The sequence below is a fragment of the Topomyia yanbarensis genome, chromosome 2 (assembly GCF_030247195.1).
Source record: "Topomyia yanbarensis strain Yona2022 chromosome 2, ASM3024719v1, whole genome shotgun sequence".
Taxonomy (NCBI): domain Eukaryota; kingdom Metazoa; phylum Arthropoda; class Insecta; order Diptera; family Culicidae; genus Topomyia; species Topomyia yanbarensis.
Window position 1 is genome coordinate 330,573,231 of NC_080671.1, and position 17,650 is coordinate 330,590,880.

Consider the following 17,650-nt stretch of genomic DNA (forward strand, 5'->3'; position numbering starts at 1 on the left):
TTAGAGGTGTAAACTACATAAAATGATTTTGAAATGTTTACTTCTATTCTATTAATCAGTTCTGACATAATTTTAAATTATTTTTGGACATAAGGGTTTTTTAAAATTTTCAGTTATAATAGCGCATTATTCGATTGATCGAACCGTTTTTTTTTTGCACAATTGGTTTCATAGAGCGCTTCCAAAAATAATTCACGTGTTAAATAAATTATGGAATTTGCATTCCGAATTCGTCTCATCAGAATCCGAAACTAACTTAGTGTCAGGACGAAGCTAGCGCCGGATTGACGCAAACTCCAAAAACGGACACACTCTTTGTGCTCCCGAGCAAACCTCTAATCAAGCGTGATGCCCCGCAAGAAAAAGAGTTCTGATAAAGCTGATGAGAATTGATGAAATCTGAACTTGGTTCGATTTAACAAGCCCATGCAAATGCACTTTATTTCTACGGAGAAAAAAAGTGGGTAAAACCAATTTTTCTCCACTAAGGAGAAAACTTAGTATAGCCACATTTGCGAGTGAAGGGCACAAAACCTATAACCAAATTAGTTATGGTACATCCGCACAATGCAATGCAACTGATTAAATTTCAGATTAAACTTGATCAGATTTGCAAACTATAGTAGTTTATTATTTAATTAGTTTTTGAACGATCAATTGGAGATTTTTCCATACTATTAACTAATTATAACCTAGTCAAAGAAAATTTGTCGGAAAAATGGTGGTTCTACGCTCCGTTATTTAACGTGATTTTCGGCATATCTTTAAGCCAATTCTTGGGTCGCTACACCAGTTTACAGTAAATTATATCCTGAACATTTTATACGATTTACGTAACAAAATGACTCGCTGAAATAAAAAATGTGGCCAAAAACTTTTTGTATGGAAGGGTTTTTGTCATGCAGCGAAGAAAAAAATTATTTTTTTTTCATTTAAAAAGTGTGTCGACTTCATCGAAAATATCTCACTCTGAGCAGAAAATGACAACCGTGGGAAAACCATACCAATTATTTCAAACGAAGAAACGAATTATATTATATTACTTATCGCGGCAAAGCTCCCTAGTAATCATAACTATTGAGTCAGTGCACTAGATTGGTTATGAATTAGTACTAGTATTGTATAAAAATCTAATTCAGTATTTACAATATAATCACGCTTTCCATTAGCATTGTGAATGCTCAACAGTTTAGAAAAAAATAGTATTATTAGTAGCTCTATATACGTTTATAAAGCTGATATAACGCATACAAGCCACACAGCCCTTCAAATCATGAAAGTTTTATATATGATTTTAGTACCGTAAACCGGGGTGACTTTGATCACTCGAAACTTTTTTCGTAGATCGCTTATTAACCCAGAATAGTCTACCGAATCATTTTAATTTGAAATGATTTTTACTCTAAACTTATAAAATACTGATTTGTTATACTTTTTGAATATATTGTTCGGTTTTTGGGTACAAAAACTAGAAAAAACCGAAATTTGACATTACCTATTTTTTACGAAGCTTCGTAAAGTATCTATTTTTTATAAAACAAATAAATCTCATATTTGAGCAAGAGTAATTAGATTGGGATATGCTAAATTTAGTTTTAAGAGTTTGTTTATTTTTAATACAATTTTTGTGAAACTAGTTGGTAATTATTTCAAATTATTTTAAGCTTAAAATTCGCAACATTTTTTATTGTTCAATATTCCAACGTGTTAAAATGGATGAAACTTTTTGTATATTGTTAAAATACCGCAACAAAACAATTTTAGCAGTTTTAAAGCCTTTCAGGATCTTTTATTCTAGTTGGACACAAATTATACGAATTTTGGTTACTCGAATTTTACAGTACATTGAAATACTTTGTTTAATACCAATTAACATCTATTTAACAATGAGTATCTTTCCAGAGTTAGTTTAAACAAACATTTGAATGAAAAACATCGACATCAATAACTTAATGTGGGTGAACATGCAGGTTATCAAAGTCACCCCGGAACACGAAAACGGACTTCAACTTGAAATCATTTTCGAGAAAATAGCTGTAAGCGGACAATTTTAGGTAAAACCATCCAATCTTGTTCTCCATACATCAGTACATGGTTTAAAAATATTAAACTTGAAAAAAATGTGTTGCATCTAAAAATATGGAATGATCACTTCGAAAAGTGATCAATGTCACCCCGGTTTACGGTACCAGGTACGAGCTTTTCCATAAATTGGGGAAAATGCCGGATTCAAGCGACATGTTAAAAAGCCAAAACAGAGGAGCTGTGAGTTCCAACGCTAAGTTCTTCATAAATACGGATGGAATCCCGTCAGGTCTAGAACCCTTGGAGACATCTAGTTTGTTTAGAGCCTCCATAATATCTTGCACACTGACATGATTGACGCCAATGTCTGTAGTGAATTCTGGGAAGAAACCGAATTATTCGCAATCACTATCTTCCTCAGAAAATGTGGTATAAATGTCTTGAAAGAAGTTTGCGAAAAGATTGCAGATTTGTTCCGAGTTGACACCCACATTTTCTTTATGTTTCATTTTTGAAGAGAAGTTTTTCGATTTTTAATTATTAATAACATAATTAAAGAATCTTTTTGGGTAAGATTTTATTTGAAGTTCGGTTTTTGAGTTATACTCTTAAAATGCTGTATTAATGGATAGGTTTAGTTGATTGCAAATGTCCAAATAGTTAAATAAGTTCTATTCATTTCTGATTTTTTTTAAACTTTTTGTGGGCCATCCGTTTACGGTTTTTTAAATTTTTAGCAAATTAAAAATTACCGTTATACTAAACTGGATATTTTATGTTGCCTTGTCGCCTAATTTTTTTCAGTGGTACTTGTTCAACTATTATATCAGACAATTTTGTGTAAAAAACGTCGACTGAATTTTCGATACTTGCTTCATTTCTAAACAACGTTTGTCAATCTTTACTGCTTAATCTTTGTTTTATGTTGTCAAAATTTGCCAATTGAAATTAAAAGGCCTCTTCGCACTCGCTTTCATCGGGTCTTTTGTTATCATGTACAAATACAGAAAACTTATTTGCTGTATGAAACGCTTCATTTTTCCATAGTGGAGTTAATGATTCGGTGATACAGAAGTCTTCAAGTTTGTGAATAATAAATCTAAATAAGTTTTGCTGATTTCTAACATGATTAATTTGCGTTGCGTTGCGTAAGCACGGTATACTTCGTAGATTGCAGACTGATGACTCTCATTTCCAGCCAGACTACTTGAGGAGCATTGTTTGGGAATAACAATTGATCCAGCCCAAGCGAGAATTTCGCCTGAGAGTGGCCATTGTGGGCCACGACCATCTTTACCGTAACTTGGGATGCGAAAGGAAGTGTTGATGTGGTACTTACTTAACGGAAGGCCCCGACTCAGTGACACTCTCATAAGTACCACGGATTGGGTAGTGGGTGAGTTGTTAGTCAGGATTCGCTTCAAGCAACCGATGCGACTGAGAATATATATTCCTATATTTTGCATAAGATGTTTGAATAGTTTATTGACTGTAGGATACGTAAATGTTCTAGGCGTTTAAATTCTGGTTAATCGTTTATCGAGATTGTTTCATCGAAAACAACTTGAACTCCGGACAGCCGGCTGTCGGGAGTGTTGTCGACAATGTAAAATGGACCGTAAACAATGAGTTTAAAAGTGGTATTGTGGAACATTCATAAATTATGTCGCGCAAAGATTACCCAACACTAACTAACCCTTTGTCATATTACCACGTTATTTTTCCCCTTGGTCTAATACGAATCAAATGATTTTAGTTTTTCCTTCATTTTGTAGTAGCACATTAATGCCGCTACTCACAAAAGTGTTCATGTTCTATGGAATTTCCTATATACATGGCGCAATCGAACGTTTTACGGCTGATTGCGTCAGAACACATGACGTACTCCCCTCCCATTTATGTCACAATTAGTCATATCTCTTCCTCCTAATAGCGTAGCAGAACTTATAAATGGTCCTTATTGGAGTATATTGGGATCCCGTGAGCATATTGAGATCCCGTAACTTGAAATTTTCCACCTCGTTCGAGTAAACGTTGCGATATTACAATGAAGGCGCGAAACAGAAAAAAATATAAATGCTTCGTTTCTAAACGATATTAACATCATGCACGAATCAAACACCCCCCGTTTCCAAATAGTACGTAGGGGAATTATGGTTAAAACCGACACCTTAAGATTAACAATTTTTCTAAGTTACCTCAAAACCAATAAAATTATAGTTTGTATGCAGAATTCTTCTTCAGAAAATTCTTAATAAGATTTAATTTTTCCAGCGCTTCAAAAAATTAATTTCATTAAAAATTATTGGTTGTAAAACTTGGAAAACAAAGTGACTTTTTGTAGGCACTGCGGGTAAAACCGACACCCCGTAGGGGTAAGATCGACACCCCCTTTAATTTATTTTCTCTCCACATTATTAAAATCCTTATCTTTATTGAAAATGAGATATATGCGTGATTAATAAAGTGTGAGTATGTATGATGCAAATATGTGCTTTTTGTTGCTTCATCGTGTAGTGAGGGGAAGAAAGTTCGAAAGCGTAGTACTATAAATAAGAGTATTTTATGCTATAGGATTATTTATTGATATGAGTATTTCCCAATAATCCTTGCGCACATCATTGCAACCACCAGTGTCATTTTATTTCGTAGGAGAAGATTTGCAAGCGTTCTACGTTCTGCTAATTGGATTCATTCACTTATAAATGACACACACACACTTCTTAGTAAAACTATCTTTTTTAGATTTGATTTTCCGGACTCTGATCATCAACGATCTATTGGGGTATACATAAGATCATTGTCTCATTGTGATAAAGTTCGTCTATGACAAACCAAAAGAACACTATAAATTCGGTTTGATGAGCTTTTTGCAGAAATAGCAAAAGCTTCGATAGAATCAGATAAGCAAAAATTCCAATTTTTGATTTTTAAAGGGACTTACAAAAAATAAACACAATAAAAGTATTTCTGTGTATTTCTGCTAATACTATAGTGTTCTAATAGGCTAATTGAAGTGTCACAAAGATCCCCAGTATTTTGAAATGAATCGCAAGTATACACAACCATCTTAACAGCGTGTCGGTTTTACCCTAACCACAGGGTGCCGGTTTTACCCCAACAGTGCACATATTTTTTATAAAAGCAATTAAAAATATTGAATTTCTCAAATTCGTCTTCAATACACTTAGTTGAGCATAGGACAGACCGATAATAATAGGTACTGAAAAATGTGGTGATTTGAAAAGCTTTTGTTCGGTTAAAACCTTAAAATCTACCAACGAAATTTAACATCCAGATGAGTATGAACGCTGCTGTCGTATGTTTTGTTTATTTTTATGACATTCGGCGTACTAACGTAAATCCAATTTTTCTTCAAATGCTCTAAACAAACGTACTAATAATAATGTATCATTATGAAATGAATAAAAATTTGATTTCTAGGAAATGTTGTGGGGTGTCGGTTTTACCCACAGTGTCGGTTTTTCCCACAATTCCCCTACGTATTCTTAGCTTAGTATAATTGACTGATGAGTTAATGGACTAAAAGTAAACCATTAAATATGACCATGAAACATTTGTATTTTGTGATTGCCGCATATTGGTAATTGGATTTGAATTGATCTTGCGAATTGTCAATTCTCCACCCTCATACATAATTCAAAAGTCATTCACTCAGACAAGACCATGCGTATTTCCCACACGCATTAAAGACACAGTGGATTCGTTTCCTAGTTGGTCAAATAAACACTAAAACAAATACATTAGTTTGCTCAGTCTAAAGAAATGTCAGCTCGATTGGCATCAACCGGCGGATAAGTGTTCCCTTACAATGCTATCACCGCCCTGATTTCTAACATGATTAATTTGGTCCTAAACTTGCGGTTTTGTCAAATATGGCCTGCAGAGTTTCGTTCTCCCCAACGGCTGGAAGTAGGATGCTTTCATTTTCAGTGTCTGGAAAAAGTCAATGCTTCGTTGATTGAAGTCACCATAAATATGAACTTTTACCTCTGGGGGGAGCCTGGTTATAATGTCCTCGGCAATAAGAAAAAACTTTACAAATGTATCTTTGCGGGCATTATTTGGGGGGAAGTACACAGAGTGTGTTTCACCTGACAGGTGAGCTTTAACCCACACATGTTCAAATTCTTTGAATTTCATTGTAGTAATAATTTCAGCGTTAAATGTTGATGTAATTGCTATTAAAACTCCCCTCCCGGCTTTTTTTAGACATATGAATGTCTCAGTCAGCCCTAAACACATTGTAGCTGTTTCCGAAAACTTCTTCACTTCTAACACTTTCATCCCAACTAGTTTCTGTAGCCAAAATAATTGTATAGGAGCTACTTAAAATTTTGTTTTGAATTTCATTCATTTTGGATGCACTTTTCATTCTATTAAAGTTTTGACAGTAAATTAAAATATCTACTGACGACTCTACTTGAGGAGTCGAGATTACCTCTTTTTGTTGTCGTTCAAATGGCGTCTAATCTTGGCAAACTGCGGTGTCCTCGTCGTTTTCTTCTTCTAGGGAATGCGGAAAAAAGCCAATCGAAATCTATCTATTGCTTGATAGTTTTGTCAATCTACAGCGTAGAACATTTTAACATAAGCGACATTAAGAACACGTCAGACAACTTTGTTTTACACTCTTCGACAGCAGTTTGATGGTACCAAACCGTAACGCGGGTGGCGTCGTGAAAAGTTTCGAACGTGAAATTACTAAAGCTAAAGCTGCGAAAAGGTATGCTATTTGTTTTATTAGCTAGCATGCTTGCAAGCAAAAGTTTTAAAAATTCATATAATTCATACAAGTCTACTGTTGGCGGAATAGTTTTCGATAAAAAAATAAATGAATATGGGTTGATTGCGACGGGTAAAGTTAAATGAAACTGTCATCCTTAAGCTTTCTGTTTTTCCATGAGTTAAAAGCTGTTTTTTTTTATCAAATTCTTCATGCAAGAATAGTAAATGTAAATGTGAGATATATAAGGATGCAAGCCCGAGTCATTCTTCCACGGTTCATTAGCATTGAATTGATTGAATTTATAGTGTAAATATTATCCCCATGTTTTCTCTTAGCTTTCCGCATTGAAAACTCCTTCTATATCGAGAAAAACCACAATGAATTCTCTAGTTTTCGAACCAACATTCGTAAAGCATCTATTGTTGATTTGTTTCTTCAATATGCGAATTGACATTCGCTCAGTGGAGAGTATTTCAAGTACTCCACTTTAATGTGTAAGTCAATCATTTTCTCCCCCGCCGATGTTGACGGTATTGCAAACATCATCAAGCATATTTGTGCATCAGTTTTAAAGACGGACAACTGCGTTAAGATATCTCAAGCCTGAGCTCAGTCTACTGGACCTAAAAATAGATAACGAGAGGGATTTGGCCCGATCGAGGAGAGGGAGAGGTGACGATCTGCTTAAAGGAGACAATGGGGGTCGATAGGTCAATTAGTAAGTATTGGAGGCAGTGACGGTGATCACAATACTGTCGGGAATATGTGATGGCATCATCACAGTTCCTCGATGGCGGAGTGGTTAACGCACCAAATTAGAAACTGGAAGATTGCAGGTTCGATTCCTACTTGAGGACATATCTTTTCTCAGTGTTTCCAATAAAAAATTGAATTTTCACCGTTTCTTCATTCTCACCGTTCCGGTCATTCTTTCTCTGTCTGTTTTCCAATGAACACGTTCCTAAAAATCCTTGAAAAAGGGAAAGACAAGACTCACGTCAAAACAAGGAATATATGCCTTATAATGGTAATTGCATTACGCCTATGGTGCATCAAGGAAACCGAGAGGACTTATGGACCTGAGCCTGTGCCCACAGGCGTGGCCGATTTGCAGGTCGACGTGGGTTGAATTGCTGTGGGCCGTGTTTGCAGACATTGTTCCACACTTTAATGGCCGTATTGGTGGACAATGCTTGCGGTGCGGCCCGTTGTGTGTCGATTTATCGGTCGACTTCGTCATCGTTGACAAACTAGTTAAAGAAATGTGAAAGTAGAAGCCTACTAGTGGTCGTTTTGCAATAATTGTAGTTTTTAGTACTAGCGTGCAATTGTTGTGTGCTAGTCGTGTGTCTGTCTGCGTATGTGTTCGTCTTAGTATTTGTGATAGCTGAGTCAGGGAATGCATGCAGAACTGGCATACATGATGGATTAGCGGGTGTTCCTTCCGGTCATTAAATTATGCATTCGATTCTATTCATTCGGGAAAATCGGATACAATTAATTTGCCGACGCACGCGAATCATCCATTCCAGGTCATCATAGCATGATAAAATTCTAATAAATACAATTGTCGTTAATGGTAAATAAATAAACATTTCTACTGCATTAGTCTGTTGTACTTCTAGTAGTCTGCTTTTCCACTACTCATGTATACCAAGAATAATATCGGTCGATTTATACACTTCTAGTTAATCTCTTTGCATCTTTTTTTTCTTTATTCGGCATGTTATGATTCCTTTCATTACTATATCCTAAATTAGATTCATACTAACACAATCAATTACACATACTTACGCCCGCGATCCCACCAACCCCGTAATTAAGTATACGTTGTAGCATGCAAGTTTACAAACACGGTCTCAGGCATTAACCCGCCACTCGCGTGATCGGTCTCGTACCCTCGCACAATGGCTTGGCTTAGAGCAAAAGGTGGACTAAAGTCAAAACTTTGTCGTATCAGTTCGAGTAGGACGGTTTTATGTAATTTTGGTACGTACAATTCATATTGATATCAAAATACATCAAAAATAAACATTTACTGTTCATTGGGTTGGCTCAAAAAGAGTTTTTTGACGAAACGGTTCATAAATATTTTTGAAAGTAACCGTTGGGCACTAGATTCGTTTTTGATACCAAAACATGTAGAAAAAAGAAATCCTCTCTCATTAGGGTGGCTCAAAAATTGTTATTTTGAGGTTTTCATTCGTTCATAAAATTGTTGAATTGTAACGATCGTGCGCTGAATTAGCTTTGAATATTAAAACATAAACTCATCAGGGTGGCTCAAAAATAATTATTTTGTCATAGCATTTAATAATTTTTTAGTAGTTATATTTGTACACTGCATTTATTTTTGATATTAGAACATATTAGAAAAAAAAACCACTTGTTAGGGAGGTTAAAAATAATTATCTTATCGCTAAGGTTCTTAATTTTTATGTCAATTTTGGTACAATTATGTTTGATATTCAAAAGAGTTAATTTCCATCTCATTAGGGTGATTTAAAATGATTGTTATATCCTAATGATTCAAGTAAGATGATTTTGAGTAACTTTGGACTGTTCAATTTGTTTTTGACATGAATTGGTAAGTAAAAATAACTTCACTTATAGTTTGGTTCGCGCATAATTTTGTTTTCGTCATGGTTCGAATTTTTTGCCCATGTAAATGCTTCAAACGGATTGTTTTGGCTACAGGAATCAAGTAAATGATATATAATAAAGTATTTCGGGGCTACCATAATCTACTCGTATCCACTAGAGAAGTATTGAAATGATTATGGCTTAATATCACATCACATGTGATTTATTCAAACAGATTTTATTTTACATGGGTTATTTTGGGATACTGAACCAATTTATCTGCAAAATCTTGAGCAAACGATAATTTAAACAGATACAGTTTGATTTAATGTCGATAAAAATTCTTATGTTTTTTCATATATGTAAAAATTTAAGCATAATTTATATAATCTCCGTCCGATTCTGATGATGGTTCATCCGATATTTTCTGCTTCATGGAGCGGATACTATCCACATCTCAGTAACTACTCTGTCCGCTCGGTTCCCCTCATTCGTGCACTTGTATAAGCTTCGTGGATCATTCAATCAATATTATTTGAAAGCTGTGCATATCTTAATGTCATTATTCTAGCTTTAAAATTATTATTTAAATAATTACCACGCGTCTCCATTTGCAGTTTTTCTAAATTTTGATTGTTTATCGCAAGTTTTCGCAAAATTACAATGGGCTCATGTTAAAGAGAAAATTAAAAGCTTTCAAATGAGTATAGTGCGATAGCGGGCATTCACGGGCGTCGTAGTTGTTATGGCTTTAGAAGTTCGTACTTTGTTAATTATCACGACAAACAGCTATTTACACAAAGAATAAACAAACTAATAACTCATATGTAATTTTACGATGCAATTTAATCAAACGAATCATTTTTCCGAAGCAACCCATGCCATAAAAACAACTGTTTCTTCGAAAAACTTGAATAACCGGATAAAGTCGCTGTGAGCAAATTATGCAAAAAACCGTGGAGTTACGCCCTTCTAAAAGCTGTGAAAAATTCACAAATAGTCTAAAATTTTGTCAAATTGTCTCCGACGCATAAGCTAACACAAGAAAAATATTGATGAACATATCGCGTGATCTTCATATCTGGACTTAAGTCCGGGCTCGTCCCACTGTGCCTCGGTTCTAGCAGCAGACTCATGCCTTCAGCTGGACTAATAACAAATGAAGCTCATCCACTAGCCAATAAACCGACATAACATGCAATCTGGAATGTTATGGAAGAGTTCACTCTCTTCAAGCATCTGGCCCGTACACCGAAAATTAAGCATCAAATTCACGAGCCACGCACGATCATCCAACAACACAAGCGTTCGGATGGACACACTGTTTTAAAATCGGATTTATCCATGCGAACTTACATACACGCTAGCAGACGCAACACACAAACGCCCACGCGATCGAATACCTTAAGGCACAAACGCTCGAGACCGTCGCGATGATACACGCGATCGTGGGGTCCCTATACCCGCACATATCTGAGTCGTACAATGATTATGACATTCAGAATGACGGCCCGCTGCTATTGGCCTTAAGTAGTGTTTTAGTTGGTGACATTTCCCGTCTCGTCTGCCATTGGTTGCGAGTGTTTCTGACGGGGAACCTTTCCGAGACTCTGGCTCTACAGTTCCAGTAGAACAACTCTTGAAAAAACATTCCACACAGCATTACGCAACTGATGAACACCCACGCCAACTCAGACAGATATGCACCCTTGAACTCGAACGCTAAAACTCACACCTTCCATACATGTACCATCATAATAGGACTCACAATTAGACTTATACATACAATTCACACGAATAATCACAGGTATTGGTATGGCACCGGGGGAAGTACATCTCAAATGCAGAACTTATAATTTCAACGGTGGCCTTGGATCTGCGTTACCTGTGTTCAAGGCACCATAGCTTCGTCTGTCAGGTCAAGGATGTATGAAACCCACCAGCCACCACTCTCAGCCCTAGCTAGCGCAAATCGAAAAAAAAACTAACGTGAAAATTTCCTTTGGATTTTTCTGAACTATGCTAATAGCCAAATGCAAAACTAAAAAATGCAACAGCTTCTAAATTAAATAAAAATTAAATAAACGAATAATTCTTTGCCTTGAATGTTTTCTAAATTCCGTCATATGGAACCACTACAAAATTAACCAACATGTTTACGTTCTCTTACAGGTATCTGAAAGACTATTTCACTCCCGGATTAGAGATGCTGCAGCGAGACGCCGGCATGCTGAATGGACTGCTTAAGAAAACCTCCCCCTCGGTGTATAGGCACCTACAGAAACACAAAGTCGATCCGTTGCTCTACATGACCGATTGGTTCCTTTGTGCCCTGACTCGCACGCTACCCTGGGATACACTGCTGCGAGTGTGGGACTGCTTTCTCTGCGAGGGCATAAAAATTCTGTTCAAGGTCGCTCTGGTCATCCTCGGTGCCAGTCTCAACTCACACAAGGTACGCAAGCAGGCGAACGGACTGTGCGAAACACTCGAGGTGCTGCGATCTCCACCGAAAAAGTACATCGAGGCGGACTTCATCATGCATCACATTTTCCGACTGAACATCACCGTCGAAGATTTCATCCACGAGCACAAGAAGCAGGAAATGCTGCACCGCAAGGCGAAGGTTTCATAGAAGCGGACAATACCGGCGGTGGAGGATCCTCAGGGCCACGACAGGTGATGGTGATGGTCTAGGAGTAGCCAGTACCGTGCCTTCCACTCTAGTCTTTCCACGGTGGGAGTGATGTTTGGGACCGTTCCAATTGTTGCAGTGTGTCAAGATAGAGCCTGGAGGACTCTCGAAACTAGTTGTGTAGGATTAGTTTCTGCGTTTATGTTTCTAGGATTACGCTTTCGTGTTGTACGATTACAGAAGCATTTTCTGTATGTTGAAATTCTCATTTAAAATTTAATCGAGAATGTTATAACATTATTGAGGAACGCTGGGAATGCTAGCTTACCTTACTTCTACAGTTCATTTGGAAATTTGGTTGGAGCACCATCTTGAAAATTCTAGTTTTCTGACTAAAATTTAGATTCTTTTGTACGGATATGTTAGCTAGCAAAAATATAACTACGCTCATGTTTAACCATTTGTTATAGCCCTAATATTACAACAAGCTTAGTTACCAGAACCTCTGTTAAAAGATTTCAAAAATATTTTCTGAAAAAATACTGTTGTTTGGATTATCCATTTTTTGTTAATGGAAGCATATCTTTTAAGTTACGTAAAAGTTTCAAGAATTGCTTAATCACTAACTATTCAACCCGTCGTAGAAAATTTTGTCATGCTATTGGATCTTCGGTACGATCATAATGCTGACTGTATCAAATTTATTTTCGCGTTATTCGTTAAATTGCAAAACTAACCATTTTCAATATGTTCGTTAACCCAGTTGTATCTCATTCGTCATTGTTAACAACGAGCGCCTGAGAGAGGAAAAAGTATGTCAGTCGTTTAATCAGTGCTAAATTTATCCTTTCTTATTGAGGATTTGGAACAGCGAAAACTATTTCAATTCGATGCATTTCGGGACGCAAATTTCTTTCTAGAGATCTATTTATAAGTGTTAAAAGAACTAACAAAGAGAACAGAATCAAACACTGCAACAGCGTAAAACATACAGTACAACTTTTACTAAATTACGAAACGTAGCGAGAGAATATAACGGAAGAAAATAAAACTATGTTGAGTAGAGTGCAATTCCACTATTAGAAAGGTTTGATCAATGGTTATTTTTAAAGCATTTCGAAGAATACCCCAACCGTTTCATTCCATTCGTGTAACAATATCAGTTGAAGAACAAACTACCCTATAATTTGTAATACACGGTCAAATGATAATTACAATTATGTCAGAAGCATCTAATCTAAATGAACCACCAAAAAAAAACAAATTAAAAGTTGATCGTGTGGAAGCGAACTGGTATTAATAACACGCAGAGAATGGATAATCGCCTCCAGACGGGATTCGATATCTTTTGCGCTCTACTAATTATCCCACGAAAGTGTGAACCTAATGCATTGTGGTCGAGCAGCTGTAGAGCGAAAGGAAGTTAATCGTTCATCTCAATAATTGGACGATCACCATTACGAATGATGAGTGTTGTCAATTAGGTTCGAGATGTTGTCTAAATTATCGCCCAATGGCCGTTCATTTGTTAATTTATGGATTTTTGCGTTATATGTGTAAGCACGATGAGCTGCTCTAGGAGGCCAATATAGAACATTTAGCTAGTTACTTTAACCCGAGCGTTTCGTTTGGGTGTTTAAAAAACTAATTTAAGCAAATTTCAGTGTGCAATTTTGTTTCGTGCAAGAGTCGAAAGTAAAACGCTAGCAGAATACTTTAATAAATATTGCATAATTGTATTTTGACTTTGTCTCATAGAGGAAATGTAGTTCAAATCTTGAGAAGTAATATATGTTATTAAACTTAGTGCGTAAATGATTAATATTTGCAACCAGAAGCAGTACTGTTAGTCTATTAATCACAATGGCAGTTATATATAGTTGTCACTTTTTATACACCCAATATTTCGATTATTTATTATTATTCTAAAAACACATATCTATTTCAAAATAAAGTTTCCGCAAAATAACAAAGCCCTAATTAGTATTAAAACACCTTCGAAATTCCGTTATGTATGTTTTGCTTAGTCATCCAAATAGATCCATAACTGTTCGTCTCCAGTTCGTTAATAGGTACGCAGAATTTTTAGATCTAACATGATGGATCCCAGTGGTCACTCACTAGCGATTCTGTCACGTTCGCCCGAATGACATTCGCCCGAAAGCCATTTACCCGAAGGAAATTTGCCCGAATGTCACATAAACCCGAATGTCATTCACCCGAATGCCACGAACACCCGAAAGACATTCGCCCGAATGCAACATAAACCCGAATGCCATTCGCCCGAATTCCATATACCCGAAAAACATCGAAATGTGAATCGAAAAAATTTAATTTATTAAGATGAAATACAAATTTTATTACATTTGATGCTATGAAGAAATTAACACTAAAGCTATACCAGTCAAATAGTTAATCCAATCACCTGGTTTGTATGATTTAACTAGGGTTTCCAGTTTTAGGTCCTTTCGTGAGTTCTTTTTAGACTTTTTAGCTGTTGGTACCGCTTGTAGTGTACGTAAAACATACGTACTAGGGTTTTTCTCTTCAAGCTGCAACTGCTTCAACACACCACAGAATTTCCACGGCTTAACAAACCGTTCCATTTATTGTGCTAGTCTTCCACATTATTGGTGGTTCTAGGAATCTTTGTCGATACATTTTCGAAAACTGACCACGAAGCGGGGGGCAAAGAAGGGTTATCGAGAAACTTTTTGATTAGTTTCCTTCCTACCAAAAATACAATTTTTACTAATATATTCCAAAAAATCGTCGAGAGCCTTTGGACAACTTTTCCTCAATTTTTCGAGTGACATTGGAATACTTTGATGGGGCAAGAAATCCAAGGCAATAACTTGTTTGTAAATTGGTTGTATTCGGTGATCTTCCGAATATTTTGTCTGACGACCAAATTGTTTTATTTTTCTGAAAAAACTTTGGTTTAGATGGAAGAATCCGTGAATTAGGTGAAAGAATCATCCTGTCTCGAAATCCAATATTACGTAGAGAGCTATTTGGTATATAGATTCAAGAAATTGCTCTTGTTTTGAAAGAAGGAATCAACCCTTATGTTTGAGTATACCGGGCAGACGAGTGGATCAACAGTTTCTTTGCAAACTTATTTGGCATGCAGATCCTAGGATTTGTCATGTTTGAAAGAAGCAATCAACCCCTAATTGTGGGAAAAGAGCTGCTCATGTTTAAAAGAAGGAAACAATCCCTAAGTGTAAACCGGGCAAACGAGTGAATCACCGGTTTGATTGCGAGCGCTATTTGGTATACAAACTGAAAGAACTGCTCATATTTAAAGAATGAATCAACCCCTATATTTCAGTAAACCAAGCATACCAATAGATCACAGGTTTGCCGAGTAGGGACCTCCGCTTTGGTTCGTTCCTCGACCTCGGTAATTGTGACAAAGCCGCATCACACTAGCTTCGCCACATATTATTTATGAGCTACTATTTACTTACGGTGTTGTGCCAAATGGGCTTCCACCATGCAAGATATAATTACTAATTTAATTGATTCAGTTCGTTAACGGAATATCTTAATATATATTTACAACTGCGTCCTATATGCATCAGTTTGCACCTGAAGAGCATTTGTGGTGTTGGCAACAGAACCTCAGTGACGTCAGATAGAACACTTAAAAGCGATGTCGCATAGCCACATTGCTCAGTGTACGGTTGACTAATCGCTTTCTGGTGCACTGTCCGACTTCGCTGCCGCTCAGTCGGCTTTAAACTAGCTATAGCCCCTATGTTTGAGTAAACCGGGCAAACAAGAGGATCATAGGTTTGCATAACTCCGGCGACATGAGGATCAACGCTTCGTCCAACGGAACCTCAGCGGCTTTGCGCCGCTTCGGATCCTTGGCCTCGGATATGCGGCCAAACCGCATCACACTAGCTCCGCTGTATAAGCTCACTTGTTATTGTTCAGTTTATCAAACTTTTGTTAAAGATTTCACATTTCCCGTTCGGATTTGGTTTTTTTAGGTAAAAATACATCCTTTTGGCAAAAAAACCGCATTAAAGTCGGACTTCTATCACTAAAGTCACTAAACTAGACAATTACCGATTTTATATTATGCTTGAGTGAATGTGGTATTCGGGTTAATGACATTCGGGCGAGTGGTCCATTCGGGTTTATGGCATTCGGGTAAATGGTCCATTCGGGTTAATGACATTCGGGTATATAGTCCATTCTGGTAAATGGTTTTCGGGCGAACGTCATTCGGGTAAATGACTTTCGGGCGAATGTCATTCGGGCGAATGTGGTAGAACCCTCACTAGCATAGTCTAGATTCTACAATCGTAGAGATCTGCGAGTTATTTAGATAGATATACTTCGAAGTCATAGTTGCAGTAATGCATGATGTTGTCGTTTCCATATAGTTCATGGAAGAATGAGAAGTTTAGAATATAGTTTTCACTAATTCGCCAAAGTTGCCGCTGGTATCTATTTGTTGAAGATCTTTAAATAGAAAAACTAGCAGACTATTCTTTTACTACAAGGATCATGCTTCAAAATTTTCTGTTGGGTTATTTTTCATGTTTTTGAACCCGGTGGTGAACTCACCCTACACCGACTGAAAGATCCCTGGCGGCGGAATTTCTCTCGTTACCGTTATCTGTTTCATGAGCCAATTAGCTCCCATTTTTGTCACGATATAGTCGGATAGTCAACGGCGGTGAATCTACCCTACTGTCAATTTCCTGGCAGGGGACGAGCATAGCGTAGTTGTCAAATCGATTGCCTTGTACGCAGCTCACCTGGGTTCGATTCACAACCGCGCACATGGGGTAGAGATTTTTCCAAAAGAGATTTCTCTAACCCGAAAGGAGGCGAATAACCCTAAGGTTAAAACATCTATAATAAAAAAATCCTGGTGGTAGATTTGTCCCTATACCGTTGTTTGTTTCCCTGCTTCGTTCCGATTTACTCGATCTAGTCCCCGGACGGTGGACCTTGCCTACTTCATGCGCCAGCCAGTAGGTGCAGAAGTCCGTCCGACGGCTTCGGGTGGAGCGTAGCTTCCGGTTCACTGGGGCCCCAACAACAATAAGCCCCGGCGTTGGATCTGCCGACTCACGAGCTACCCAGTACGGTATCGAGGTCGGTCCGGCGATTCCGGTGAAGCCTGACGGTAGGTTCGCTGGCTAGTTGAAATTTCTCCCGAGACCCGCTTTGTGGTTTTACGTCGACTTATTGGATTGACGCTATTTTGTGGGTCCTTTCGCAACTTTTTCAGGAGCTAACTACACTGTTGACAGCATCCCTGATATGCTCGTCGTGGCACATCTCTTCGACGATGTTGTCAACTGTCACACTCACCCGTCGAACTTCTTCCAACCTAGGACATTCGAAGACCACATGTTCCGGTGCCTCTTGCACGTTCACACACTCCGGGCAAAGGAACGATGAAGCATGTCCAAACCGATGCAGGTACTTCCGGAAGCATCCGTGCCCGGACAAAAACGGCGTCAAATGTATGGTTCACCTCTCCTTGCTTCCTGTGCACCCAACATTTGGGATAAGTCAGTGGGTACACCTTCCTTTTTCGGCGTCATCCCACTCTTACTGCCACTTAGCTAACGAGTCCCGTCTGACAAGTCTTTATGCATTTCGTGTATTTCTCCGCTGGTAGCCAG

The 17,650-nt window shown here is 37.5% G+C and overlaps 1 protein-coding gene across 2 annotated transcripts in view; it reads left to right on the forward strand.

Annotated features, from left to right (window-relative positions):
- Window positions 1–13,966, forward strand: part of LOC131683901 (TBC1 domain family member whacked) — a 46,771-nt gene extending 32,805 nt beyond the window's left edge. For both annotated transcript variants that reach the window (XM_058966300.1, XM_058966301.1), the window contains exon 4: window positions 11,531–13,966. In XM_058966300.1, coding sequence (XP_058822283.1) covers window positions 11,531–11,993 — 463 coding nt within the window. In that variant the 3' untranslated portion in view covers window positions 11,994–13,966. The remainder of the gene's footprint in view (window positions 1–11,530) is intronic.
- The last annotated feature ends 3,684 nt before the right edge of the window (window positions 13,967–17,650 follow it).